The following is a 27,057-nucleotide window of genomic DNA, read 5'->3' as shown; positions in this document are numbered from 1 at the left end:
TGTCAAGAGCAACTACTTGTGTTTCACCGAACCTTTCCATTGAATTAGTCCATAAATGGGTAGCATAAGCCAGAATATCAGAAGTGGATCGACACTGAAGGAATCCATACTGGCGATCGTTGATCAAACGGAAGGTTTCTAAGTAGTTTAAGAGTTGGTGGTTAATTGATGTCTCCATTACTTTAGAAAGAGTAGAAGTAATTGCAATGGGACGATAATTGGATGGGAGGGATTTGTCACCCTTTTTAGGAACTGGCCGGATATGAGCGAATTTCCAAGCAGAAGGAAAAACACCTTTGGAATAAGAAAGTGAAAAGAGGCGGCAAAGAATAGGAGTAAGTTCAGGAGCACAGGTTTTCAGAACAAGTGGAGAAATACCATCGGGACCTGGAGCTTTCTTAGCATCAAGATTCGTCAAAATCCTTCTGACATCCTTTTGACGGAAGACCACAGGAGGCATTGAATAGAGCGTGTTGGGAATGGTGGGAGGTGTTTTACCAAGGTCATTAATACAGGACTTGGAAGAAAAATGGGATGTTAGCAGGTCAGCTTTATCCTTGGCTGAAGTGCAACAGAGCCAGATGGTTCTGTTGCACTTCAGCCAAGGATAAAGGATCTTTTGGATAGAGGTGGGAGCAAAGATGGGCAAAAGTTGCGGCCAATAGCTTTGGCAAGAGACCAGAATGCTCGTATACCATTAGGGCAAGAAGCAAGTTTTCTACTCTTAGCCTGTTCAAACTCTAGTTTGGATTGATTAATAACTGCTTTACAATTGTTGCGAGCTTTGGTGTACGCAGAAAATGAAACTGGAGAATTAGAAACAAGCCAATTACGATATCAACGTTCTACTCTTGAACAGCCTTAGCACATTTATTGGAAAACCAAGGTTTAGATAAAGGACGAGATTTTAAGGTGTGGAATAAAGGATTATATTCCTGCAAGAATAATTTCACTGACACGATCTGAGCAAAGGTTGACATCAGAAGTTTTGAAACAGTAATCCGACCAAGGAAAAGAAGAAAAGAAGTCTCGCAGGTCATCCCATTTTGCATTCTTGTAATGCCAAACAACACGAGGTTGGGAATAGCCATGAGATAAAGGTTCCATTGGAGAAGAGACAATCACCAATTTGTGATCTGAGGTGCCTAAAGGACCTCTCACTTCGACTGTGTACTTAGAAGGGTTGTTTGTGAGAAAAAGATCAAGTGTATTGGCTGTATGATTAGGATTGTCCGGTATTCGTGTGGGTAAATGAACAATCTGTGCAAGATCATTAGCAATTGCAAAAGCCTCAGCATCTCGACCAGCTGGGTCGGTGTGACTAGAAAATGGAAGCCAGCTGGAGTTGTGAACATTAAAATCACCAAGGAAAATTACCTCACTGTTAGGAAAGTTGGACTGGAGAAAGTCAAGTTGCAAAGAGAGGAAGTCAAAGAGCTCCAAGTGATTAGTGGAGTTGGGAGAACGGTAGAGACAACAGATGAATTTGACACAATGAGGTGGAGAGATTTTAAGCCAGAGAAGATCAAAGAGAGGAGATTCTAAATTGCCAAGTCTCTGACAGGGAATATCAGAACGGACATATGCACAAGTACCGCCTTTGCGGCGAAAGGAATCATACAACGAATAATTTGGGCATCTGAGATGAGTAGTAGTTGAATCAACCGATAACTGAGATTCTGTCAGAAAAAGTACATGGGGTTTGACAGACTGTAAGTGGAAATGGACATCGTTGAGATTATAATTGAGACACACGTATATTTGTGAAATGAATTAAGAAGTGCTTGGGAGGTTTAGATCTTTTCGCAGATAAGCTTGCTCTATTAGTTTAACAATTCATGGTGTATTCAATAGTAAGAAAAAGTGAGTGGGACATGCTGTATGAAGTAATGAAATTTTTGGATATGGCGTACATATGGTAAGAATATACCCAGATCCTTGACATAACGTGGCCTCGACAATGCTTCTCGCATACACACTACTCGGACTCCCTCCAGTCACTATATGGCAGAGTAGACGTAGCAAGATTATACACTAGCTGATCCGGAAGCCTCCTAGAGAGTTACCAATAGGTTCGGTCCGGTGTACTAAATAGCGGCCGGCCTGCGAACACCGTTTTAGAGCTGTACCCTCGAAATGTAAGGAAGATTGGATCTCGCCACGATGTTCATCATAACCTCAAAAGTCATCAATCATACTGAATGATAGCAGAGATAGGGAAGGGTTGACCGGAACTTAGCTCTAGAGACTAAACATGGGTTCCACCACTTCAAGCCTCCAATAAGCAAAGTAATGGTATTGCACCGGTTGATGAGAGTCATCTACCACCTAGTACTGCCTGGTAATATAGAGGGGCGGCATTCCTCCCTGTGGTGTGGGCGCCACACCTCGAACCCTGCTTACGTTGGTTCACACCTGGGTGGTCACCCACCATGTACTTGGGCATAAAAAAAAATACTATATTAGGGTTACCCGTAAATGATTACATTAACCCGTATTCGTGTCTGTAAATTGCGTGTGTTCTCTGGTCGATTTGCCTATTTTGCTGGACGAAAAAACCCCATTTTCTAAGGGAGAAAACCTTGCTATCTACGCCTGAGACCGACTAACTCAGCCACGGAGTGAAAAAAGCCCACTAAAGTTCCTCGCGTCATCGACGGGATTCGAACCCGGGCCTTTTCCACCCGGTGTGGGGAGGGCGGTGACGATACCACTGTGCTAGCCACGCAGACCATCTGCTTGGGTATGGAGGAATATACCCAAGATTACTAACAGTCGCACCATCGTGAAGGTGCAAGCAGAGGATTTGGCTGCTACAGACCGTCCGGACTTCGCTGAAATTGGGTCTATTTGACTTGAGTGTCACCCGAATATCAGTTCCATCAGCGTTTTAGACTCCCAGGTGGCAAGTACAGCTTGTCTGGCATATCTGAAAGAATGTTTATGACAACTTCAAGGACCTCAAGTTATTATAAACAAGCTGCAACACATTGAGACAGTCTGGAAACTTTCACTAGGAGTTATTCTGCTGACAATTGCAGGAATGCTGAATGCACTTGACTATGGATTTGCGCTTTTCCCTTCTGTAGGTAGAATCTCTGGACCACACATCCAAATCAATGTTTGCGGAGTTCAGCGCGCCGATGATGCTGTTTGGAAAGTGCCGCTTAAAGGTCGAAGATTCTGCAGGTTAGAACAGAGCACTAGACGGTTTCTGAGGGGTCTATCAGGGATTTTCCACCCTACGATTTCCCAGATATTCACGAAGTCGAGAGCACCGGAGCACAGATTAAGCGTCATTGTGAGCTTCTTCGTATATACCAGGTTTGGGCTGGGGTGTAACTGGGATTTATGCAGAGCTGTGATTTTGATATTGTATAGTGTAGGTGAGCCCAATTGTTGGCCCATTTTAGGTCCCAGAATTCCAGACCTCAGAGTGTCTTCAGACTGGACATAGGAGCAGCCGACCAAACTTCAATACCATAACTGATGATAGAACTAAAATAGTAGAGGAGAAATTTTCTCATTGTTTCCTTGTTGTGCACTCTACAGAGATCAAGTTTCATACCCCAGAAAACCCGTAATGCTCTTGAACACAGTTACTGGATTTGTCCTTATACGTTAGGTTTTCGTCCATTACGACCCCTAAGAATTTTACGGAATGAGTGGCGACGTGAACATGCCCAGCAATAGAGGGCTGCAGAGAAGCTGCTGGATTAAGATCTGCTTCTGCTCTAGGTGAGAAGATGATAGATTTGGATTTTCTAGGGTTTATTTTAAGTCCAAAATAGGTAGCGTATTCACACGTATAAAACTTGACCAGAAACAAACATTGATTTTCTGAAGGTAAAAATTATGTTGGGTAGTGTAATAATATTAGGCCCATATCTGATAGTACCAAGCTCATATGGAAAAGGAGGCAAATATATAAAATCAGTTGATAAATCAACATTAATTATTGTTAATTACATTTACTTGGTAAGTGATACGAGGAGATCCCTGAGAACTAGAGGGTGTCAAGAATATTCCCCCTAAAGATTATTATCGCAGATTATTCATCATTAAGCTCAACTAGCCATTTTACGATTAGCGTCATCGCATGCTGAATTATTACACGTGAATTATTAGAACACGTGCTGCCAGGACAGCTAAAGTCACGAAGTACTATAACCATAATGACCCCAGTACAAAATTAAAATCGACTTTTTACATAAAAATCCATACAATTATCGTAGGGAGAGCCCGACTAACTATGGAACCCACACGTACTCTGGAAACAGAATATATTAAAACTTTATGTGCTTAAGCTACAGTGCTTATTCTATAGAATAGTCTTTGCTATTCGTGACCTAGTTTTAAAAAAATGATGGAATCTTAAGTTACCGTAATTTTTTTTTTTTTTTTTTCCAGAATCAAGGGAAGCTGCGTATTAGTCCAGAAGTCTTTCATTTCTCTAAAGAAGCAACCATATTGAGAGAAAGATTCCTGACATCTGAAGCGAAGATGTTGAAGTTACTTTCATTTTCATTCCTCTTCAGTTTGGCACTTAGTGATATCTACGAGGCTGATATTTTGTCGGATTGCGCTAGATGTTGTGAGTAATATATAAAGTTACGTAAATATAACAAACTGATTCACTTTCAGATATCTTTTTGGAGTAATCTTAATATAAATAATGGAAAAATATTATATATATTCTACAGAAATCGTAAGTCAAAGTAAAATGAGATTACCATAAAATCCAAGAATCCAGATGTAAGAAATGTGATCAAGTTGTCAGTAGTACAGTAAGCCCTCGCTGTTCGTCAACCAATTGTTCGTCGTTTCATTAATGTTTCATAATTTATCATAGCACGTGCACATCACGATCCCTGATAGCTCACATTTGGCCACATTAATTTTAAATCAGTTGAGTTTTGGGCATTTATTTGGAATTTCTCAAAATTTATTATAAATTTCATTGGAACTTTAATGTTGCTTTCAATTATTTAAATATTTTCAAGAATAATTTAAAAATTCTGCAATTTATTCAGATATTTTAATACCCTTCTTACTATTATTAACTTTTCGGATTTTTATTTTATTTTTATTTTATTTTATTTTATTAATAAAAAGATACACAACAGGTAACCATTAACAGTGTATCTGAGATCAGATCGATAAACATAATAACAATAATGTGAAATCCTACAGGACGATAAACATTGATACAAATTCAAACAATAAAGCATATGTACAAAAGAGGATTGTATTAAGTTAAGTTACAGGTAAAACAAGTAATAATTAATCCGTTAGAGAATAGAAAAATAATATAACAAATAATAATAAACTACAATAATTAGATGTGAGCTAGTCACTTTGCAGTTTAAGTGAAGAGGCAAACTTGTGGATGGAGTTCATCAGTGATTGGGAGTTGTCAAAGAAGTCAATGCGAGAGTCATTTGCTGATTTGCTGATTCTGTTCAGTGGACTGAACTTCATTAAGTCCGTGTTGGCAGAGTCAAGGCGAAACGGTGTAAGGTTCCTGACTTGTCTACAGGGAGCATTGAAGTTTATTTTACTCAGGATATCAGATGCTTCATAAATTCCAGTGATTATTTTGGCTAGGAGGGCGATGTCAGCAGTAACTCCTCTAGTGCACAGAGGCCTTAGATGAAAGTAATCACACAGCGATTCATAATACACTGAGTGATAGAATAGAGGATTGCGGTACGTAAGGTAACGGACAAAGTTTTTTTGGACTGCTTCAATTTTGTTAGTTAAAGTCTTTGTGTGAGGATTCCAGATGGGTGAACTGAATTCAAGGATTGGCAGTACAATAGTTTTATAAAGGATAACCGCATATCTGTAGTTTTTGAACTTGTATGTGTTCCGTTTGATGAATCCCAGTGTTTTGAATGCTTTGCTGGTGATTTTAAGGACATGGGCATCGAATTTAGCACTGCTGGAAAAGAGAATCCCTAAGTCGTTAACTTGGTCACACCTTTCGATGATCACAGAGTTAATACTATACTCCGTATTCATTAGTTGTGGAGATCTGCAAGATGAGAAAGAGATAACTTTGCACTTCGAGGGGTTAGCAGACAAGCCATTCAGAGATAGCCACAGAGAGAATTTATTGAGAGCACATTGAAGTTGTTGAGAATCGGTAGTCTCCTTCACTGCTGAGTAGATCTTAAGATCATCTGCATAGAGAGCAACTTGAACATTGGAGGTGTAGATGAAAGAAGGAAGATCATTTACGAAAACAATGAAGAGAAGAGGACCTAAGGGAGAGCCTTGTGGTACTCCGCTTAGTGGTATAAAACAGTCTGAGTTCACTTGATCGATGATAACGCTCAAGGAACGATGCGTAATATAGCTGCGTAGCCATGAGAGCAAAGGGTCACGGATGCCATACAGCTTAAGTTTTTCCAGAAGTTGTTCGTGCGGGACTTTATCAAATGCCTTAGATATGTCTGTGTAGACTGCATCAACTTGTAGGTGGTTATCAAGAGCTTCAGAGGTGTATTGCCAGAAAGGAAGTAAATTTGTGACTACTGACTTGCCACTGCAGAAACCATGTTGATTCTGATCGATAAAAGGCTTGAAGAATTCGAAGAGATGTTTGTGCACTGCTGTGTCGAAGAGTTTAGCCAGGCTGTTTTGCAAGGTTATGGGTCTGTAATCGCATACGTCATTTTTATCACCTTTTTTGAAAATAGGAACTATATTGACCTGCTTAAAGTGATTAGGATACTTCCCCAGCCTGAGAGACAGGTTGAAGATCCGCAGTATGAGGGGTTTCAATGTAGTGACAGTCCTTTTCCAAAATAGGCCTGGAATGTCATCTGGGCCTCTAGTATAGTCATTTTTCATGCTTTTTAATGCCGAGTTTAAATCTTCATCAGTGATAAAGAGATTAATGAGGATATCATCTTTAACAGGTGTGAAGTCAGGAAATGAGGCAGGTCTCAATGTATCATTTGTTTGAATTCTAGAAAAGTGTTTGGCAAACTCTTGAGCAATACTGAATTCGTCAGATAAGAGAATTCCATCTGCGTTTCGGAGTTGTAACTTTCTACTGGTTATGTTCTTATGCTTCATGAAATTCCAGAATGGTTTGATATCTCTGTGAGTAAGCAGACTATCCTGAACTGACTCTGTATACATGTTGTAGGAGTTTAATATGAGAGTTTTCACTTCTTTGCGGAGTTGGCTGAATATTTCATAGTATTGACTGTCACCTGTTTGCTTATATTTGTTTCTGTAGAATTCTTTGGATTTAATTTTACGTATTAGTTCACTATTATACCAGTGCGGGTAGGTAGAGCGTGCGGTAAGATGGGATTGAGGAACAATGTCAGATATAACTGAATGGACACAGTTAATCAGGTTGTTGGTGAGCACATCGATGTCATCCATAGCGTCAGCGAGCTGCTTGTCTACGTTTCTTAGAGCTAGGTTGAGCAGAGGCCAGTCAGCCTTTCTGAAATTGAATCGAGGAGTACGGGAGCTGCATTTGAAGTTATGAGAAGTCACTGTGATGTCAAAAGTAATTGGTGAATGATCCGAGTGAAATATGGGGTTGTCGGTGTGAACATCTATATGAGTAGAGGAAAATATTAGGTCGAGGTAGGCATTTTCTCTGGTTGGAAAGTTGCAAATTTGTTCCAGACCATAGCTGTGAAGCATATTAAAGAGAGCCCTAGTCTGCAGTGATGGAGAAGAAGATTCTAAATTGGCCATTTGACAGTTAAAGTCACCCAAAACCATTGCTATGTCGGCAGATTGAATTAGTGGGAAGATTGATTCCAGCGAGCTTTCTAAGTACTGGAGGTCTATATTAGTTAAAGGAGGTGGAAAATAAAGCAATACTATTAAAACCTTTAACTTGCCAAGATGAAGAAGGCAGTATACTGATTCAATATTTGTGAAATTTGATGCAGTTTCACAGAGTATATGGTTAGAATGTATAATAGCTACTCCGCCTCCACGAGATCCTCTGTCCTTTCTATGGATTGTATATTGTCCATCTATAATCTCCTGATCATCAATATCAATGGAGAGCCAGGTTTCAGTGAGCAGGTAAATGTCGTAAATATGTGAGCCTTGGATTGCTCTGAAGTGGTTTAGGTTGCTAATTATACTCCTGCAATTCTGAAGGTAAACACTGAACAGTTGGGATCTGGGGATTCTATGACGAGAGGAGAACGTAGCATGTGTAGATAGCAGGGTATCTGATTGCTATGCCTGTGGAGAGGAGATTTTGGACTCCCTTGATGGTCTGTCCGTGAAGCGTTTTACTAGAGCCCCTGATAAAAGGGATCTTAGATTCAGCACTTTTTCTGTTTGTGATGGAAGGCATGTTATTATAAAAGATGAGTAGGCGGGACATCGTGTCTTCAGAGAACGGATATCTACTCCGAAACCATATTCTTCTTTAATTAGGTTGATAAGATCTTCAGATTTAGTGGAGGGTCCAAGTCTAGAAAGAAAAATTCGGTCTTTTGTGGGAATAATTGTGATATTATACTTGTGTTTGAGTAACTGAGATTTTTCTGCAGTAGTTACATTCTGTGTTTGATGAGTTATGGCTGGAAGCTTGGAGAAAGTACCTTGAGATATAGATGCTTTAATATTTTCTGACGGTTTGTTCTGCTTTGATCTTTGGTGCGATATTTGAGACTGGCAATCAGAAACAGGTTTACTCACTGTGGCGGCAGATCTACAGACAGGTTTGCAGACCTCATTAGATGTGGCAGCAGTTATTTTTGCATACGTTGCCTTAACTGATGCTGAAGAGGATTCCGCTTGGTGACTCTGAGCTTGTGAAATAGAAGTACAGGATCACGATAAATATTCTTACAAAGCTTGCTGCTTCATGCAAATGAAAAAGGAGTCTTTTGGAAGCGTCTGCCTTCTTGTACATTTATCGAAGATGTAATTTCTGTTACAAGAACTTGACAAAAGGAAAGAAAAGCAAATTGAACAACTGAAAATCAGTTATTTCTGAAAAAATAAAACCGCAATATCTGAGCCCCTACGTAAATAACTGGTTACTTTTTTTGTTAAAGTATATCTTGCATTACATGAAGTTTCCACTGAGAAGAAAAGAGTTGCGATTCGAGATCACGAAATCCGTTGGCGAGGGAGTAAGGCAAGCACAGAGTCTGGAGAGGATTGAGTCGACCGGACATATCGGGGACTGCCTCCTTTCAAAATCCATAAAGCCATTACAAAAGATTAATCGGTAAATTGGACTAATAAAGCTGGTCGACAGTGAATCAATAAAAAATGGTCTCCACAGTTAAATATACGTATGCCTGTAACAGATTTAAACCAATAAGGATAAATAAAACAAACAGATTTAAACCAATAAGGATAAATCCGTTAACAAAAGAAACAATTACATATATGCGAAAAAAAAATCCTAAAATACTCCTTCCAAAGTATAACAGATAAGCTGTTCAAGTCTTCCAAAAGAATACCCACATGGCCAACAACGCAGTGAGTGATAGATAGAATATAATTCTACGTATAAGGCAATCAACAAGACAAAGAATGCAGAATATACACTATCTTACCATTAATATCCGGACACCTGCAATTAGAGAAAAAAAAGAGTTTTATTGTGTCTTTTAATATTTTGTACTGAAACCGTTTGCTTTTATGACGGCCTTCAATCTTCGTAGCATACTCTCAACCAGTTTTTATAGTGTTAGGCGCGATATCTTTCCCCACTCGGCCTTTAATGCCTTGTTCGTTGGGCGATCTCGATGTGCACGTACAAGACGGTCCAATGCATCCTAAGTTGCTCGATAAGGTTCAGACAGAGGCGGACTGGGTAAAAAATTCTTACAAGGGAAAACTTGTAGCGCCCTTATAGTAGAGTTTATGGCCAAAATCACACTGCCCACCATCGGGTCCGGTCCGCGGAGTTTTCCCAGAGGCCAGTTCACCTCTTCGTTCAGATCAGTACTCTGGGCTGTCCAATCCAATCTTTTCACACCCATGTCTCAAACCACTCTGTTAGGACCTGAGCAGTATGGCATGGTCCGTTGTCTTGTTGATACAGGATGGGTCTTCTCCGAAGTATTGCCATAACGTTGGAAATACATAGTTGTTCAGTCTGTCCTCATTAACCGTTTTGTTGATAACGACAAATGGGCCCAAGCCAAACTATGAAAGCCAAACCGGTAAGGCTTATAGCCAGTCCGCCTCTGGGTTCAGATCAGCATTCTGGGCTGGCCAATCCAACATTTTCACACCCATGTCCTCAAACTCCACTCTGTTACGACCTGAGCAGTATGGCATGGCGCGTTGTCTTGATGAGACAGGTATGGACCTTCTCCGAAGTATTGCCAAAATTTTGGAAGTGCATAATTGTTCAGGCTGTCCTGGTAATTCACAGCATTAATTGTTTTGTCGATAACGACAAATGAGCCCACGCCAAACCATGAAAGGAGACGCATACCATGACACTGCCTCCACCAAAATGAATTGTAGGAAGGATAACATCAGGAAGGAACTGTTGTCCTTGCATTCGCCACACACACGAACGGCCATTAGACTGGTAGAGTGCGGACCTGTACTCATCTGTCCATAGGACTGTTTTCCACTGCTCTACAGTCCAGGATTCGCACTCCTTACGCCCTGTTAATCGGCGTTTAGCATTTGCTGAAGTGATCAATTCTGCTGAACTGTTGAGGTAATTTTGTTGAATATGTCATCTTGCTTGCGCACTTATGCAATTGTCTGTTCGAAGACCAGTGTACATTTTTTTGCAGGTTCTGTGACGTGTTGCATGCACAGGCCCTGTTTTCCACTCCGTGGAGGGTTGGGTGTCGGACGCTAATGGTAGCGCAGTGTATATGCCCTACTAGATAACTGCTATGTAGAGGCAAAGATTTTTATGGTTTATAATAATACTCTTGTATGTAAAATACTGTTGTACAAATTGGAGCATTGTGGCATTAAGGGCAAGTTGCTGCTGTGGAAAAGGGATGATTGAATCGTAGAAGACAGAGTGGTTATCAATGGGCATTGCTTTTTTTTTGGTCTAATGTTGTTAGTGGAGTCCCCCAGGTTCACTGCTGGAACATTTGTTAGTGATATTGATGAAGGCATATCAGTCTGAATATCTAAGTTTGCAGATAATACTAAGGGCGGCACAATAGTTAATCTCAGTAATCAGCAATGTAGCAAGATCTAGACAAATTAGGCAGATGAACTGAGCAGTAGCAATTGAAGTTTAATATTGGCAAATACAGAGTGCTGTAGTTCCTATGGAAAGCAGCAATCTCAGGTTAACGTACCAATTGGTAGGACTGCTCCCAGGGTAGTGAAAATGAGAAAGAGCTGGAAGGAGAGGGATTTTGTGCAGTCAGACATTTAGTTCTTTCTCTGAACGGTGTAGGCAGACAGCTCTAGTGTGTTAATGAGACACAGAATTTTACGATTAGGGAAAATGAAGTGTTATATTCATTGAATAAGGCAATGCTTAGGATACATTTTGAGTACTGCATGCGGGTGTAAAAGCATCATTTTAGGATGGTCGTGAATGTATTGGAACAGGTGCACAAAAAAAGCAACAAGACTGGTGAGTGGAGAAAGGGGTGCTCTTACCAGGAAAGGCTCCAGACGCAGTAATTTTGCAAATTGCTGCGTCTAGAGATTAGGCGAGAAGCGGGCTGATTGGGGGTTTAAGGCCTTTGACGGATTCAGTGAGCTCACTCCTGTGGAATCTTTCCTCTTTCTCAGACTAAACACATGATGGGGGCATAAATTCAAATTGCGATAGGATGGTTGGAGGATAGGTCAAATGTGCGGAAATTTGCCTTCAGCAAGACGGCGGTTTTATGACTGGTTTTGTATAAGCAACACAAGCCATAAAGCAACACCAGTATATGGACATTCATAAGAAATTGTCTCAACCTTAGTAACTAACTTGCCTAATACAACAGGAGCGTTCCTTTTTTAAAAGGACTATCACTCAATTGCTTACAGAGCTAGATTATGAGTCCTTCAGTTTAGGATTGGAGAAAAAGATAACAGGAAGAGACTTACGTTCCGGAATGGCCGCTACTTACAATTTTCTTGCGTTCAGGCTTCCTTCGTGGCAGAAGGGCTTTCTTCCATTTCTTGGGCACACTGCCTTCCGATGCCGGACCAGGCTTTCTTTCTCTTTTTAGCTCATATATATGCACAACTAGATATTTCTCAACGGGCTTGACCTAGACACAAGTGCAGGCTTTCTTTCTCTTCTTGGCTCACTTAGCTGCACAATTGTCGACGCACATGTTCCATACCTCCAAAAAACCATCATAACTTTCAGTCAGCAGTTACTCGCATTCTCTACGCCTCACTATCCTTTTCTCTCACGTTTTTTCTTAATTCTCCTCTTCATCTTGCTGCCAAGAGATGTGAACTCCGCCCACCAAACGATCTACTCCCACTGCAACTTTCAAACTCACGACCTTCTCCTCTTGACCAAAGAGAAGTCAGATACCGAGTGGACACGTGTTCTATTACTCCCCCCGAACTTTTATTTTTCCCTGAAGTTTGGAAAGCCTCCCCCAAGGACTGGTAACCAATTCTCATACTCTGCTTAATTTTTCATTCCTTCTTATTTGCTAAAACATCTCTCTCTCTCGCAGGTTCTGTGACGTTCGCATCAAAACAAAACGGCGTCACCCTGACGCCGTTTTGTTTTGATGCGAACACTGGACTTCCACTACTTTCCTGTTTACTTCATAACGGTGGCTTAGATCAAAAGAGAGGCTTCGTAATCGCGTTTCACGGTCCTACTGTTCTTGCTTTCCGTAACTCTTTCACACCTGTTCTCAAATGGCACCCTCTACCTACTCCTGCTGTCCTCTCTATTATTCGTCTACACCGTTCCCATTCCCAAATCCAGTGTTTCTTCCAACTTTAACCTTATTTACATTACAACTAAATATCCATTACAACTAAATATAAAGGTTTATTTATTATATATTATTATAAGGTTGTGTCATTTCAGTGCCTCCATGGGCATTGAAGTTGAGAGCTGAGAGAATAGGAAAGACACAAATGGAAGTGTTTTTATTTTTATTTTTTATTTTTTTGCTGGTGAAGAAAATTTTGGCTTCCTTGCACCGTATTTTCAATCCTTTAGTAATATTATTACTATCTGACTTGTAAACTGCATGGGAGCTCTTTTTCAAAGTTGCTACACTGTGAGGAGTAATAATATTTTCTCATAAATGCCTGAATTTTGAAGGAGTGACCAGCAGTTTTGAACAATGAAGATCTCATGAAAATGCAGGCATTTAATTTTAAACTCAATCTAATTAAGTTTTATAAGAAAATCTCCCTCTTATTCTACAAAGATTTTCTATAGTATTTTACGGTTGTAACTTGTCTTTGTTGCAATACCAATGAATAATAATATCATTTAAATTACAGCATTTGAATTTGTTCAAATTTAATTTGTTAAATTAAACATTTTAATTTGTGAAATTAAACGTTTGAATCTGTTAATTTGAATATGTTCTATGATATTGTGTTGGGGGGATGTGATGTTGAATTGTTATTTATTATTATTATTTATTTTAAATTCTCTTATTAACTTAACTAAAATTTTTGCAATTTGCAATTCTCTAAACATCCTACTGATGTCTTTCACAACCCCACATTCGCAAACCTGACTACACATTTCAGAAAATTCCGATTTCTAGGTTGTGTAAAACCATCGTTAGCAGAAAATTAAAGCCACACATTGATTTACAAAAATTTACAAACCTTTAATGATCATAAAACAACATTTACATAAATACAGCATTTACATAAAAGAAACAAATAATTACAAACAAGCATCGCTATTTCCATATACATATGTAAACCATGCTACAATGCACTACACTATCTCTCCTAAATTACTCTCAATATACGAATTATTAACATCAGTTTGCATCAGTTGTATTTTACATAAAATTGACTCCACAATGATTACCCAATCATTCTCTTACCTTACCAATTTGTTTTTGTCTTTCTCTTACATCAATAATATTTATTTCAGCTCTTATTACTCCTTTAGAATCTTCGTTTCTAGCCTCTAACACATAAAACGTATTACATCTGGTACCCTCTTATCTCAATAACATTCCTTATAGGTAACCCATTCTGCCTTAATTAATATCTTAGACACCCTAGTTATCACCTTAGTCATCCCTCTTTACTCAAGAGGTTTTTCTATTAATAAAATTTATTTCTCTTTGCACCTCATCTGATATGTTACCTTGTTTGGCACGTGGCCTAATTTAATGAAATAGATTAACCTATCCTTACAGTACTACCCTTATAAATATAATTTCTTTGCTACTTCCTTAATACTATTACTTTCCCTTTACTACTCCTGAACCACCCTTACATTTATTCATACCATTAACAACAGGAATGTTCCTTTCTTTTACAAGGACTATCACTCAATGGCTTACAGAGCTAGGTTATGAGTCCTTGAGTTCAGGATTTAATAAATAAACAAGGAACAGACCTACATTCCGATATCTCCGCTACTTCCAATTTCCTTGAGTTCAGTCTTCCTACGTGGCTGACAGGATTACTCTAGTTCTGGGCTCTCCGGTTTTTCTTCGAGGCTGACGGGCTTGGGCTCACGGCTGGGGCACTCTTGACATGACGCACCTTCTTGTGTAGACGATATATTCACAGGTGTACATACCTGGCTCATTTTCTTTACATTGGCCTACATTACCAAATTCGCTTACCTCCACTTCAACCCGCACTCAAGACCTTCTCCACTTTGACCACACCATACAGAAGTCAGACACAGAATGCTCCCTCTCTCAATTTTTTTCTTCCCGTAATTCACTCTTCCCTTCAAGTTTGGCACGCCTCTCCCAAGGACTCCAACCAATCTTCTTTTTCTGTTTAAATTTCCGTTCATTCCTATTTGCTAACACACAGTTCTCGCAAGCTGTCTCCTCAGCGCACAAACCAACTCTTTTCTAGAACTTTCTTATTTTTTTCTCACAGGCGGCATGATCCTTTCATGTCCACAGGCAACCTCCAAAAAACACTCATTTTCATTTCACACCTTTCTCTCTAAAAGCATCGGAACACCCAAATATCAGTCAGCCTGACGCCGGTTTATTTTGACGCGAACTCTGGACGTCCCCTCATTTCTTGTTTTGGTTCTAACGGTGTCATAGATCAAAGGAGGGGCTTCGTATAATCCGGTTTCACATCCTATTGTTCTTCCTTAAGCAATCCCTTCACGTCTGTTCTCAAATGGCACCCCTTTGCCTAGTCGTGCTGTCCCTGTTTGCTCTCTCATATTATTTGAATTACTTGTTTACCCCTTTGCTGCTATTCTCAATTCTCACGCTTAAAACTGTCCATTACTAATTCTAGAGTGTTCTTCAAACTTTACCCTTACTTTTAGCAAAAAAAAAAACCAAATATTCTTATTTAAATTTGTAAGATTTATATCTTACAGTATCATAAATTCAAAATTTCATCATTCTAGATTCTCTAAAGAAGAAACATAAAACCGAAACGAACCTTTTTTATTTTCATTGCAGTTTTAACAGAAGACCAGCTTTTAAAGTATCTGGAATGCTGGAATGAAAAGTTCTACAATGTAAATATGCTTCTTTCAGTGTACAATTATTTACTTAAAATGTAATGTTATAATACCTATTTTTGTTTGTATTAATCCTGCCTGAAATTTATAATATCTGGATCGACCAGTATACTTATTTCCCTGAAGAAATTTGTATCTATCGTTAAGGTTCTAATAAGGTTACAAATTTTAGTATCGGATGATTCTAGTATCCATGGTAATATTTTTATAACTAATATCATATCGAATTCTCGCATAAATGAAGTTTTCTTCAACCGTCCAGATCGAATTACTGATAATCATTGAGCAACATGACTAATAACAAATTCAGATACCTTAATTAATTGAAAAATTAATTGATAAAGTCATAAAATTTATGTGACTGTAGCTGCATGAATTCTCAAAAGCTGGGGAACAAACAACAACAACAAAATGGAATGCCTTTTAAAATACAAATAAAAATAAAACGAACTGCTCATAATAAATAATTAATGTGGAGCAGAGACGTGTACCATTATTTGTAGATTGAAACACGGGAAATTTGATTGCAAGAACAAACGTGTCCTCTTCATAATAATAAATGAAGATTTATTATTATGAAACACGCACTTCATGAGTGCACCTGTTTATGCTCCGTTGAGAAACATCATTTGAAAGGTGTGAAATATTGTTGTTGTTGTTTGGTTCTTAGGAGCATTAGCAACTAAGGCCATATTGCCCCGTTGGTCATTCCCTGACCTTTCCGATTTTCCGTATTTGGTGGTAACGGACTCGAACTGCGGTCTAATCAAGAAGCGTGTGCTACGCACTGCCGCTCTTGCCCCAACCTTTCCTTTCTGCTTACAAGCTGACCCTAACCTTATCTCATAATTCTTCAGTTAAATGCTGTACAGTTAATTTTAACATTAGTATTATTATTTTTTTATTTGCCCACGTGTACACGCATGATGTTAAGATGGGAACGGATTATTCTCTCTATTTGACAAAAATTAATAACTAAATAAACGACTCTACTTATTTTTAGTTGATTTTTACAAATCACTTGCATCAACCTTTATTCAAAAGGAACTCACAAATGTAAGGATTTACCGTATCAGAGTGTTCAAGTTGAAAACACAACGAAAAGTGTTAATATTTCGAGCTTTTACCAACGCAAATTGATAAAGTTTACGATTCATTACTTAGTAAAAGACAAATTCAGAGCGTATCCGTTCTCTCAGTATCGTAATTTATTAAATAATTAAACTGTATGCCCCAATATGTTTTATAATATTATATTATTTAAATAAAATAGATGCAACTAGGCATAATATTTTAAGAGTTTAGGATTCTATATCTATGTAATATCGGTGCAGTTACACCACAGACAACTCTTAAAGAAAAACTACGATCGTAGTGTGAAAACATCATTTCATCTGTATCTCGTGTTGGGCTCATCCTTCACAATGAGTTACCCAGCATTGCACTACCTCGAATAAGTAGCGCTTCTCTACAATAGTCTTCTCTATTAATGAAGCGTTACTTATTCGAGGTAGTGCAATACTTGGTAACTCGTTGTGAAGGATGAGCACAATATGAGATACACATAAAATTATGCCTTTCCCACTACTACCGTAGTTTTTATGTGATTTTTTTAAGTTTTATTATATGGTGTATCTACACTGATATTATAAAAAAAAAAAAATAATAATAATAAATTTTTTGTTTATACTCCGGCACGACCACCAAGTCAGTAGAGTTTACAATAAATCCTCAATACAAATATTTATCCAATTTAGTAGTCACGGGCTTGAACGCGGTCCACTCAAGGAACGTGTACTATGCTCTCGGCTACGTCAGGCCTGATTATACATATATTATATTATATATAATAACATATGTAACAAATTATAATGTAATATTGATACAGATTTCCATTTTATTCTTACAGATAGTAGATATCAAACTCAATTGTTTGAAAGCTGTCGGAGAACCTTACTGCCAGGGCTACAAAGATCTTATCAAATTCATCTGCAAAGATGTTTGGAATGACTCTGACTGTAACTGTAACCATAACGCTAGTGAGGTAAACTTACATTTGATCCTGGGGTTTATTATAAATGCCTTACAAAGGTTCTCATGAAAATACTTTTAATGATAATTCAGCGAGGAGTAAAGCAGTTGAAATGATACTTTTCATAACCTTTTATTAGCAAGTTGCAAGGATAAATAGTAATTAAAAGTCAATATGATTACTGAATTTTATAAATAGTAAGAATTTAAATCGTAATTAAAATTTCTAGCTACGTTATAGTTGACTGAGGCCAAGTGGCGTAGCTAGAATTTTTAGATCCCTACACGAAGAGCCCCAAATACCTTCCCTCTATTTTCATTAAAGTGAAACGCCATATCTTATTTTTAAAATATTATTTATACTGTATATTTTTAGTAATTTTCAATAAATGTGAACTATAAAACCAAAACAAAATTGGGATGTCAAAATAAAATAAACAATTAATAATCTACAACACGTTATAATTAGATTAAATCATAAACTGGTGGCTAGTTGTAATGGGAAAAGTTTATAAGACGTTGCATTTAATTCAGCAATATTTATAATCTACTGGCAGTATTTGAGAAAGAAAAATTCCTTTCAGTTCTTTTAAAGTTATACTTAGCGTGACTAAAAAGACTTTACACTTCCTGTACATAAATTCTATAATGATTGACGTTAAAAACGTTTTTACTAGCGTTATTCTAAAAAAATTGCAACGAAAAACAATCATGCGAAAGCGATACGGAATTGACGTTATCTTCAGCTGTACGTCCATGTCATCAGATCTTTCCTACACGTAATGAAACTACAGATGGTGTATTTAGTCGTGAACCCTTCAATGTAAAAATTAAATATATATCCTACTTTAGTGATCACAGACCAATACTTTCAGTAACCGATATGTAATTATTATTAATAAAATAAAAACATTGTTCTATTATTATCCACGAATTTTATTAATATCTGAAAATTAAAACGCTTTTATCGCCTGCCGATGACTCCTAAATGTAAAACACGTTAAATATGCTAGCGGCAGGACACATTATGTACCTGCTACAGAATTACGTAACTTTTTCTTTTCATTAAAAACAGAGTAATTTCAGTACATTGTGGATTTAGTTGGGTTTACTGGGAAGAATTTTGGTGGAAAGCAACGAACACTTATTTACAGTCAGTGGACAGCTTATTTCGTACATCTCTCTCTTGCGAAGTTGGATTGGATTTTTGGATTAATTTCTAAACAATGAAAGCCACGAGGCTTCAGTGGATCGTCTTTATACCGTGTGGTATTCTAACTCCAGTTCGTTGGCATGATGAAAAATTGGGGATCCGCAACCTAGACGCACTTTGTGTTGCACGGTGGTTACGATCGCTGCTCCTTCCACACAATGTGTTGTAAAGGCCTGGGTCCGATTACCCTCGATTGTGGAGAAGTTGTATAAGCTTTTTCATTATGCAGTCAATCGCAGAGGAACGTTCCACAGATTTCATTTTAAGTAAAAGAAACAAATGCGACAAAGAATGTGCGCAATTTATAGACAGATGGTCGTGGATGGGAAACTATATTTCGTCCATTCACCGTCAGTAAAAAAAAAAAATAAAATAAATACTTCGTCTTAATGTTGTTAATTTCAATAAAATAATTCAAATGAATTAAATAATAAGAATTTCACTGTTCCCATGTGAAACTGAAAGCGATTCGGCGTTTTTCCAAAGAAGTCATTCGATTCTCCTTCACTACGTACTTCAGGTAATCGACGATCCCAAATGCTCAGTTCTTTTTTTTTTTTTTTTTCATTATCTGACCATCAGCACTCACGCTTATACAAACGCCCACATGGTCACGACTTCCCTTTTTAAATATATCGACTACTGTTCACTTTTGAGGCACAAACGTATGCTTGTCAAGCAATTAGAAATTGAAGATTGGCATCCGACACAAATCTCTTCGAAACTCCTCTTGTTTGTGATATCCCTACATCCTACTGGCTTTTAAACCTATTTCCTCTATTGTACATATTTAGTCCGCTTGGTTCAATACTTTGGATAGGTTGTCTGAATTCTTTTGGTGGTACAATATGAGTATTGATTATTAAACTTAAATAGCGATAAAAAATACTTTATAATTATTTTAAAATAATTTATTCGTGTAGATTCGGAAACGATATGTGGACTGTGTCGTTGAAGAATTCAAAAATGCTACTGGGTTTCCTTTTGAGACAAAAATACAAGACTTGCTTGCAACAAGTGCGGTAAGCTAGGCTTCCTTATGCCATCAAAAATAATTTTTACAATTACGCCTGCACTATTATTATACATTCGACGGAAATGTACACTGAGTGCCACTTTATGAAGCATACGTACTCTTTCATGAAATAGAGTTCATCTTCAGCAAAAACATCACTTGTTCATAGCATGCGATATAAAGTAGGTGGGCAGATACACAGGGATACTGCACATGCGTGGAGTGCATTGCGAGAATAGGCAAGCCGAAAGATTTAAGTGCCTTTGAACGTGGCGTGGTAGCTGGCATCACATGCCGGCTACCACGGCATGAATATTTTAGTTTCTAAAATATATGAATATTTTGGAAACTGCAACCTGATGAGGTTTCGACGTTCGACTATGCGTTGGGAGTAGCGAGATTGTTCCAATCACCAAAAATATTCGGCCAGTGGCGATTCAGTTGTCGGAAACAGCTCGTTGATGCGAGAGACAAAATGATGCTGACAGGCTTGTGCAGGGCAACAGAAATGCTACAGTTTGTCAAATAGCAAGCCATTACAACAGTAGTAACCAAAGAGGCATTTCAGAGTGTAGAACGCATCGTACCTTGTCACAAATGAGGGTATCGTAGCTTGGACCGAACTAGGGTTTCACTTCTGTCAAATAAATAAATAAACAAATAAGACGATATACAGCGGGTTCAAGAATAGTAACGTTGGGCAGTGGAGGATAAGAAAAATGTTGCCTGATCTGACGAATCCTAGTTCTTAGTGTTTCACGCTGACGGGAGGACCAGAACATAATGAAAAGAGCACGGGGCCCATCCTGTCAGGTGTCAACAATGAACGCAGATGGTGGTTCGGCAATGTTGTGCGTAGGGTTTTAGTGATACACATTTGTAATCCTTTATATCAGTGGAGCAACATTTGGATGCCACAGGTTATCTGGAAATTATTTCCGACCAGATGCATGAGCATCCCTTTGTAATTGAGGTCTATCTATCTGCGAATGGGTTTTACAACAGGATAACATCACGCTACAAGGCATGCATTTTACTAAACTGGTTCCACGAATAAGAAAGTGAATTCATCATATTGCGGTTGCCTTAAGTCATCAGATCTCAATTTAATTGAGTACCTGTGGGATGAGGTAGAAGGTGCTCTTTGTAGTAGAGATCTGCAACCATTAGATCTGTGAACAATTGCGGCAAGAAATTGAGCCAGTATGGACTAGTACTCCTGTGGCATTCTTTCGTCACTTCGTTGTGTCAAACCCACAAAAAATCCAGATTTTTCTGAGCTCTACAGGGAAACATATTTCCTATTAGGTAGGTTTTCCCAATAAATTGGCTAATAAAGCACACTCAGTGGATATTCTGAACGTATTATGAATTAGTAAAATTCATAATACGTTCACATGAACGTATTATGAATTTTACTATATAATTTGAAGTTGTTTGTAAATATTACTCATTTATGTAATTGAAAAGTAAGCTTATGTGTATGTATTGTAAATGTCAGCTATATATAATAGAGAGAGAGAGAGAGGGAAAGAAATTTGATCCTTCATGGTCACAAGGGCAGTGATTCCATTGGAAGTAACAAATAATTATTGTGAAGCGAAAAGTAATTAACCCATTTTAGCCATAATGACAAATTTCATTGTGTCGTTTCATTCTGAAAAATATTTCTTCTAATTTCTAAGAGAATTATCAGGAGACAAGTGGTATTTTTTTCCATGCTGCCTTTAAGATATCAGTAAGCTCCACAAAAGAATCGATCGCCTTGGGCTACTCTTAATTATGTGCTCCAACTCGGGATTATTAAGGTACTGAGCAATAGAAAAGAGATAAAAATTTTACCCCTTCATGATGCCTAGCTGTTAATTCCATCAGTGGGGTCTTCTTATCACGGAACACTGCTCTGATAGGACAGTGTAGAAGCAATATCTTATAGTTTGTTCATTTAGAAATTAATTTTGTCCTATAGCTTCATTATATTTTATAGATTTGTTCTAACTTCAAATTTTGATCTTTTTTTTTATTTTACAGGAATGTGGAATTGATGTCAGTCCTGTTCTGTGTGCATTTGAATGATCTTAAACCTTTTATAGTTGCTTAACTGTCTAATAGGTATTGATCAGAAAAAATAAAGACCACATTTTATTAATTTTATGTATAATATATGATGTATAAATTCTTTTATTGGCAAATAATATATTTTTAATAATGTAATGAAAATTGGATAAATAAATAATTTTTTTGTTTTAACATTGCTTATTTGTGAGGGTGTTCGTTTGGTTTTGGACATTCATATGAATAAATTATTTCTTTATTTTTATTTTGCAAAAGTCATGTCTGGAAATTAATTGGATTTTTCAAGTGAGCACGGTTACTTAGTTTTGATGGAAGCCATGGAGTCCTCTCGACACTTTTTTAAATCCAGCAAAGAGAAAAGATACAATGGTTTTACTTGGCAGAAATTCCTTGGGTGTGATGATTCAAAGCAGCCCAGTACTCCGTGAACATTACAGTAGTTTCGATATTCCACATTAGTTATTTGGAGAGAGCAAAAATTGAATCCATCCCTTCAGAGACTGGAAAATTCTCAAAACCTCTGTTTAGCAATCTTAGATGTGGGACATAGAATTTACCTCTCTGACTTTTTTAGGGTTTCATCCCTCACAATATGAAAATTATCCCGAAACAAATACTTGTGCAGACAACAGGCATAACAATCGATGTGAAATAGATTAGAAAAACAAAACAACAACAACAAAAAAAAAATTCAGTTGAGCATTACAATAGAGCCTTGTACTTATGCAGCCATTCTAGGCAGGCCAACAGTCACACTACTTCTAGAAACCCCATTTCAGGATCGAGAAAACACTAACTGACTTCGAATAAATGAAGGTAATATTTCTTGTAAAAAAACTTTCCTTGCATTTTTGCTGCCATTTCCATAAAGCTTCCTGATAACATATTTCCGTCATATTTAAATATTGCAACCAGGACTGGTTTATCCAAGTTCTGATTTTATATGGAATTATGACACTGCGAATTTTAACACGATTTTTCATGAATGCATTTGAAACCACTAAAGAAAGAATGCTTATTCTCTTATGTGAACAGACTGACTATTTCGTGCTTTCAGAACTTTAAGTTGTCAGAGTGCGTAAATTATCTTTTATGCTATTTTCAGTGTAAATTAACTTATTCCAAAATAAGTAATCGCTATATTGCGAGAGGATATTATCGTATTCTGTCTTTTATTTTTTTTTTATTTTGCACCGGAAAAGAAATGGTGTGATCTTGTAGTTTCATTAGTCGAGCGCGAAAGAAAAAGTGTTGTCACTGCTGTCGTAAGAACCTGTCTTCAACTGAATTTTTATGTCTGTGGTCACCTGTTTTCAAGTCAGTCGCAGTGTAGAAAACTAGGGAATTTACCTAAAAGTTATAAATCACGAATTCTGAAGAGTCTCTCAGATTATAGAACAAGCCTGAAACGTAATTTGCAGTTCCTTTTCTGTAGAACAAATTAATTATTTTTCCAATATTTGGGAGTACTGTATTCATCTTTATCCTAAATTTGGTTAATATGTGTTTTATAATTAAACCGATGCGCTTTGATATATTTGCAAAATTAGTGGATTGCTTAATGGCAATATTTCGCTAAAGAAAACTTAAAATTATCTTTCAGATTGCTGATGACATTGCTAAAGGAAAAAAATTGACTCTGGTATAACTCTATAAATAAATAGCAGTCCTCAGAGAGAAGTATGATGATGCTTGTTTGTAATGTGACGCAACCATACCAACGATACCTTCGACCTGCCAACAGCAGGATGGACTTGAAAGGAAACCTTATCGTGATAATAATAATAATGGAAAAATTTCGTTAAGAAAACTTAAAATTGATCTTTTAGATCGATGGCGTTTGGTGAAGAAAGTGTACCGTACTACGAGTACGAGCCCTAGGCAGTATTGTAGACCCCAACCCACAAGCTATACTGGGACCGCGCCATAATAACGGATAGGACAATTCCGTACAAGAGACAGGAAATAACCCTTGTGGCTAAGAAGGAAAAGGCTGATTGTCATATCTGATTGACATAGTGGTACCGAACAGTGACAAACTGCAGAAAATCCATGCAATAAAAATCAGGAAGTACACGAACCTAAGACAGGAGATTAAAGAGATGTGGCATATGCAGCAAGTAACGACCACCCCAATCATCATGTCAACCACAACAGATATGGTGCCAAAGATCCTACATAACAGCCTAGCAGCAATAGGTATCCCAGAGAACACCTACAAGGAATTCCAGAAAGTCGCAATCCTGAACACCTGTAGGATAATCAGAGAGTTCCTCTATCAACAGTAACACCAGACATAACAACAACCACCATGTGTTCTTGGTAGCAATACCGGTCACGAGGTGGAACACCCAATCAGGGAGAAATAATATAAGACCAATAATAATAATAATTAATAATACAATAGTAATAATAATAATAATTATTATTATTATTAATTATTACTTTTTTGTATCTTCGATTAAGTGGTTGGGTCTATGAGGAAACTGAGGACATATAATTTTTCTCGATATCTTCTCTGTACAGTCTAACTTTTAAAATCTTTAAATAAAAATAAAACGGTTAAAACTGACAAAATAAAATGAATAGAAATTAAAAAACTGTCGGCATCCATATGATGCCTTTTTCAACTATAAAGTGATTTGAATCAAAGCAGTGAGTAACCATACATCTCTGAGGATGTTCGGACATATGACTCCAACCAGTAATGGAACTTAGTCCAGTGCATATCAATGAATTTTGCATCACTTGGAATGAAGCTATATTCCTCCCACCAGGGATTCACGGGCAAGAAAAACATAATCATATTTACAAATGATACAATCAGCCAGACGAAATAAAAAAAGGTTAGGACGGATCTCCAGAAATGTCACTTCTCAGAACAAACTTTAAATTGTTTGGAACTTTTCTCGATCCAGAAGCACGTAGGAGGCAATGTTTTCTCCCTCATGTTCTTGCAGGTATGAATAGATTCAAGCAAGTTTCTGGTATAGCCTGCATTCCTTTCTAAGTGGGGTATTATTTCACGGGAATTGCTAGGTTTTTGTAGAATTACACTGTACAATGGAAATATCTGATAGAAAGTTATAAATTATTTACGCTCACCCCTCTGGAAAACTCTCATGAGATTGTAATGCGAGCTATATCAGAGTCCATTCGTTGTGAGAAGGACTGCGTTGACAATTACTGCGCATCCATTAATCATCAACTACTGAGCATTATTGGCGGATGGGATATAACTTCCTTCCAAAGACTCTCAAATTATAGATAGCGCAAAAGATTTTAGGATCTGTCGCAGGATGGAATCTGTCCAAATATGCAGCCAGGTATGCGGTCAAACAAGTACGTATATAAAAATATAAATTAAGAAATTTCTTAATTTCTATTTTTATAGAAATTAAGGAACTTGTATAAATCCCATGTTGGAGTCTCTGGTGTTGCGTTAAGGGCGGAGAAACATAGTCTTCAGTTTTCATGCCCTTCTCTGAATGATTTCATTGCCCTGTTAAGGTTTGGCTCAATTATTTCCCCAAAACCTTTAATTTTCTCTCCCCTCCCTTTTACCTTCCTGTGCATTCATCTTGTTTTCTCCTATTTTTCCTCCCCTCTCCCGTAATTTTCATTTCTGTTTCTTTTGCCTTCCCGCCCCTTTTCTTTCTCCTCGTATCTTTCCGTTCTCAAGTCCTAACAGCCTCAGAAAAGAGAAAAGGAAATAGACAATCTATACATTTCCCTCCTCCCTTCCGTAGGTAATTATCCAGCTGACTTTTAATTTCCCCAACTGTCAGCCTCTACCACCCATGTAAGTAACTTATTCTAGTAATCTATAACTCGCTGACTCAAATAAAACTTCCTGCAATCGCGTCTAAACAACTTCCCCCTAACTTACATTTATGGCCCCTAATTCTAGATCATTTATAACCGTGAACATTTAGTCCTCGTTCCTTTTACTTATGCCTCTCAGAGCCTTAAACACCTCAATCAATTCTCCTCTAAGGTGCCTATTTCCAAGGCTGTGTAATCCACAGCCTTCGAAACAGACACCTTAATATTCGAAGTCTTTTCTCATGTGAACGTCCTTTTTTACTAATCTCAACAGGCGAGTTACTCGTCAAATAATAGGCCAAACAAATAAATTACTCTTTATTATTTTTCCAAAAATAAATTATATTTGTAAACTGAAAAATCCATGTATTCTGTCGTCGTTGAATTATAAAATATAACACCATTAGCAAATTGAACAACCACATCGGCTTCATCGGCTTGAATGACATTTTCGATTGTATTTAGAGCAGCGATGCTGTTTTGTATTTTGTTATTTCTTGACATTAAAGTCAATATACTGTAGCATTATGGAGATTGCAATAGGACTATGATCGCATAGAAAAGATATTTCAGGCTGTACATCAATTAGACAGCTACCAGAAGATAGAATCAGGTCAAATCTATTTTCACCCCTTGTGCGTTGTTAAGTGAGATGGATCATGGCTGCAGCCTATTCAACGTGTGTCCAGTAGGATGTTGAGCTATGGTGGAAGGTTGAAAGCTTCACATACTATGTGGGTAGCTGACACATGTAATGTGTTAAGCAAATATGTTAAAACAAAAGTAAAAAAACATCCGAACAAAAGCTTCATGTTGTAAGAGTTTAATTAATACCGGCAGTGAAGGTCTGAGAAAAAGAACAAAAGGCTACAGCCCTCACCCTCATTCCCTACCATAAAAAAAAATGGATTTTTATACTATTACACGATGATTAAAGTTCAGTGACTCCCAGGTCACTGCTTTTTTCGTAATCTTCGCAGTACCGTACTCAAAATCGTCGATGATCATCAGCATTACAGTTAATACTTGATATTCTTTACCCATTTTACAACCAAAGTCGAGAAATATATCTTCCCAGAAAAAAGAACTTCCGGTGAGCTTCTTCACAATGTGTTCATGTTATTTTTATCCGACAAGGGTTTCATGCTATTTTTCTTCAGGAAATTCGGGGTTTCGAATAACTGTTTTAATAGACTGACGCCTTTTGAACAACACAGCCAAAGAAAGATGAATTTGGTGCAGAGATCTATAAATTAAATACAGAACTGATTT

General features: G+C 37.5%; 1 protein-coding gene across 1 annotated transcript in view; it reads left to right on the top strand.

The window, feature by feature from the left end:
• The window catches only part of LOC150089808 (uncharacterized), a 32,550-nt gene extending 10,511 nt beyond the window's left edge, over nucleotides 1-22,039 (top strand). The window contains exons 2-6 of the mRNA XM_090368829.1: nucleotides 4,411-4,594; nucleotides 15,564-15,622; nucleotides 17,535-17,669; nucleotides 19,793-19,891; nucleotides 21,916-22,039. Of these exons, the coding sequence (XP_090224955.1) occupies nucleotides 4,504-4,594; nucleotides 15,564-15,622; nucleotides 17,535-17,669; nucleotides 19,793-19,891; nucleotides 21,916-21,960 (429 nt within the window). The 5' untranslated portion in view covers nucleotides 4,411-4,503 and the 3' untranslated portion in view covers nucleotides 21,961-22,039. The remainder of the gene's footprint in view (nucleotides 1-4,410; nucleotides 4,595-15,563; nucleotides 15,623-17,534; nucleotides 17,670-19,792; nucleotides 19,892-21,915) is intronic.
• The last annotated feature ends 5,018 nt before the right edge of the window (nucleotides 22,040-27,057 follow it).

The sequence above is a fragment of the Mastigoproctus giganteus genome, chromosome 2 (assembly GCF_048544385.1).
Source record: "Mastigoproctus giganteus isolate SK-2022 chromosome 2, ASM4854438v1, whole genome shotgun sequence".
Lineage (NCBI taxonomy): Eukaryota > Metazoa > Arthropoda > Arachnida > Uropygi > Thelyphonidae > Mastigoproctus > Mastigoproctus giganteus.
This window is presented reverse-complemented; position numbering and strand designations above follow the sequence as displayed.